General features: G+C 36.7%; 1 protein-coding gene across 1 annotated transcript in view; it reads left to right on the top strand.

The window, feature by feature from the left end:
• Positions 1-246: 246 nt before the first annotated feature.
• The window catches only part of LOC109205964 (protein NRT1/ PTR FAMILY 5.1), a 5,042-nt gene continuing 1,647 nt past the window's right edge, over positions 247-3,641 (top strand). Inside the window, exons 1-3 of the mRNA XM_019368731.1 lie at positions 247-494; positions 769-986; positions 2,294-2,850. Of these exons, the coding sequence (XP_019224276.1) occupies positions 389-494; positions 769-986; positions 2,294-2,850 (881 nt within the window). The 5' untranslated portion in view covers positions 247-388. The remainder of the gene's footprint in view (positions 495-768; positions 987-2,293; positions 2,851-3,641) is intronic.

Here is a 3,641-nt window from a genome sequence, read left to right as displayed (position 1 = left end):
GTTTTTAATCAATTAGGTTTTCCCTTTTCTTTTTTCTTTCTTTTCTTATTCTTATTTTTTTAAAAAAGGTTTAAGTTAGGGTTAAAAGACCAATATACCCTAACTTTAATATGAAGGTATTACATATCGCCTTAAACCTTTAAAAGAATTAGTACCAACGTTAAATAAATGGGACCAAAGAATTTTGCATAATTGCATCATTAGACCCATGAATTAATGAGAGGACAAATATAAATGGTCCATCACACCCAGCTGTACTGGCAAGCAGTAGGAGTAGTTGTAGCACCAATACTACATATAGCCTACCTAATCTTCCTCCAATTCTTCGATCAGTCCTCAACTTTCTTAACTTCCTACCATCGCTCTAAATTTCGGCTTCATTGATCTAATGGAAACTAATAATGATTACACACAAGATGGCACGGTTGATCTTCGAGGTCAACCTGTTCTTGCTGAGAAAACTGGCAAATGGAAAGCTTGTTCTTTCCTTGTTGGTAAGCTCCATTTCTACCCTTCTCTTTCTTCATATATGCTCACGTTAAAAGGAAGATTTAAGATTTGAACTTTATGGGGAACGGGCAAAGCTAATGAATTCGGTTAACTTATATTGTACATCCACCCCCGATGATATTGACTCTACTATTTAAGAATGGGGAATCCAATTTATCTTTATTCTTGAATTAAGATTCTTAGAAAGAGAATGACCTTAAAAATTCTTGCTAGTTTTTTCAAGTGATTAATATAATTACGGATGGATCGATGAAACAGGGTATGAAGCATTTGAGAGGATGGCTTTCTATGGGATAGCTTCAAATTTAGTGGTGTACTTAACAACACAACTACATGAAGACACAGTGTCATCAGTTAGGAATGTGAATAACTGGTCTGGTTCAGTTTGGATTACACCTCTTCTTGGAGCCTGCGTTGCTGACACTTGCTTGGGTCGCTTTTGGACTTTCACTATCTCTTCCCTTATTTACGTCATGGTAAGCACCAAACATATTCCTTTATTTCCTCCACAAATAATATGTACTCCCTCCGTTTTAATTTATGTAACCCATTTGACTGGGACGGAATTTAAGAAAAGAGAAAAGATTTTGAATTTATGGTGTAAAATGAGACACATATTTTGGTGGCTATAAATCATTGCATCAAGGTAAATTATTTCCAAATAAGGAAATGTGTCGTTTCTTTTGGATAATGACTAAAAAGGAAATATTGAAACGGAGGGGGTATATGCTATATTGTGTGGTAGACACAAGTCCACATCTAGAAGTTATTATTTGTCATGCTTTAGCTAGGATGCTCCAAAAGGAACCTTTCACATGATTCAGTCCAGGTGCAATATATGTAATTATGTCTGAACCACTTACTATCTTGATTGGCCTACAATTGAGTATACCAGCTATGGCCAATAATTTTGGAGGATTTTTTTTTCCAGTGGGACCTATAAACAATTCCATTGTCCTTGCTAGAGAATGACTTGTAATTAAAGTCACCACATAACTTGGAGCTTTGCCCTAGTATATATAAATTTCTGCTTAAGTTATTTTGGTATTAGTATTAAGTTTAATATACTAACAGATATGAAATATCGCATTAGTTATGAAACGTTTGTACTGGAGACAAATGTTGTGCTACTACCGACTAGTTATCCAAAGATTGTATCAGCTTTCAAAGTAGGGAATCTCTACATGCATATATAACAATTTTACATTATTATCTATTATATACCAAATTTTAACATTACTGTTCACTACATAAATGTTTATTTAGAAGATTTCACTAGACTAGCTAGCAGCAATTGCAAGTAAGCGCAAGAACTGGTTTGGATTAAACTTACCACCTAAGTATTATTTTCGTGCCTGATACATGACTAGCTAATAATTAAACTGACATTTTGGGTTAGAGGAGAGAGCTCTGCTGGAGTGAAAACGAGATAAGTTTGTGCTTATGCAACTCATGGCTACATCAAATAATTTCATTGAACTTTGTACTTTCTGCATTTCATAGTCAAGCTTTGTCCTTTATTAGTGGGATAGCGACCGAAAATCATTTTCGAAAATTTTGTCAATTTGTTCATACTAGCTACTATGATCCAATTTCTTATTCTACTTATTTCATATGTTGCTTGCCCTCCAAAAATGCTGTCGCAACTGTGTCGAATACCCTAAAAGTGCATAACTTTTGGAAGATCCGACACACACACAGTTGGTATTTTTGAAGAGCCAGAGCAACATAGCTTATTTCTGCTATCATTAAATAATTTACTGACCAAACTATTTTCCATTAGGGAATGGTGCTTTTGACAATGGCCGTGTCAATTAAATTCATGAAGCCGAGTTGTGAAAATGGAGTATGCAACAAGGCCACTACATCTCAAATCGCCTTCTTCTACGCATCTCTTTACATAATAGCTATTGGAGCAGGTGGAACAAAGCCTAATATATCCACATTTGGTGCTGACCAATTCGACGACTTTAATCCACAAGAAAAAAAGCTAAAAGTTTCCTTTTTCAATTGGTGGATGTTCAGTACCTTTGCTGGTGCTTTACTTGCTACACTAGGCCTTGTTTACATCCAAGAAAATTTGAGCTGGGGATTAGGATATGGCATTCCAACTGTTGGTCTGATATTTTCTCTAGTCATTTTTTACATTGGAACCCCAAATTACAGGCACAAAGTTAGAAAGTCTCAGTATCCTGCTCGGGACCTGTTTCGTGTTCCTATTGTTGCATTTGCCAACAGGAAAATTGATCTCCCTAATGACCCGTCTGAGCTTCATGAATTTGATATGCAGTATTATTTCAGTACTGGAAAACGCCAAGTCCATCACACTCCAGCATTCAGGTAAGCGTTTATAGTTTTTATTGAAAATCTTTAACGTTTTATTTGGTAGTAAAAGTGCAGCCCGGTGCACGAAGCATTCCACATTCACGCAGGGTCCAGGGATGGGCAGCACCCCAGGGGGTGTGATGTAGGCACTCTACCCTGATGCTTGCATCAGTGGCTGATTCCATGGCTCAAACCCATGACCTATAGGCCGCAGAGACAACTTCACCACTGCTCCAAGGCTCTATAAAAAGATTCTTATCCTTTAAATTTGAGAAACTAAGGGTAGAAGGAAGTAGGGACCTCCCAACTTATCCACAACTAAGGAATCTCCAAATAGCAAAATGTTGATGCCTTGTTCCATCTTTTTCATTTGTTAGAATTCATCTAATCATTAATTGCCACGTGGACATTCATTTACACTGCTCTACTGTACTTGGTCCTCCAAAGAATGGTTGCTTTCTCTTGTGCGCCCAATTTAATTACTATGAGTACTCCCAGAAGAATCTAATCTACCAAGGATAAATGAGGGACCTCAAACAAAGCCCACCACATTTTATGCTTCATACAATTTTACGACCCTGCAACATAATAGCACTTGGAATCTAGTTGATCCATTGATTGAGAGAGAGAAAGAGAGAGTCCACAAACCTATCTTATTATGAATTGCCTCTAGACCACGTAAGGCGCAAAAACCCCATTGGTTGCCTTAGTGTATCATACAGGGGTGGATCTAAGGTGTGGGTTCTCGTGAATACAATAGCTTTTGCACATACCTTATATATATATATATATATATATATATATAT

This window comes from Nicotiana attenuata, unplaced genomic scaffold, assembly GCF_001879085.1.
Source record: "Nicotiana attenuata strain UT unplaced genomic scaffold, NIATTr2, whole genome shotgun sequence".
NCBI lineage: Eukaryota > Viridiplantae > Streptophyta > Magnoliopsida > Solanales > Solanaceae > Nicotiana > Nicotiana attenuata.
This window is presented reverse-complemented; position numbering and strand designations above follow the sequence as displayed.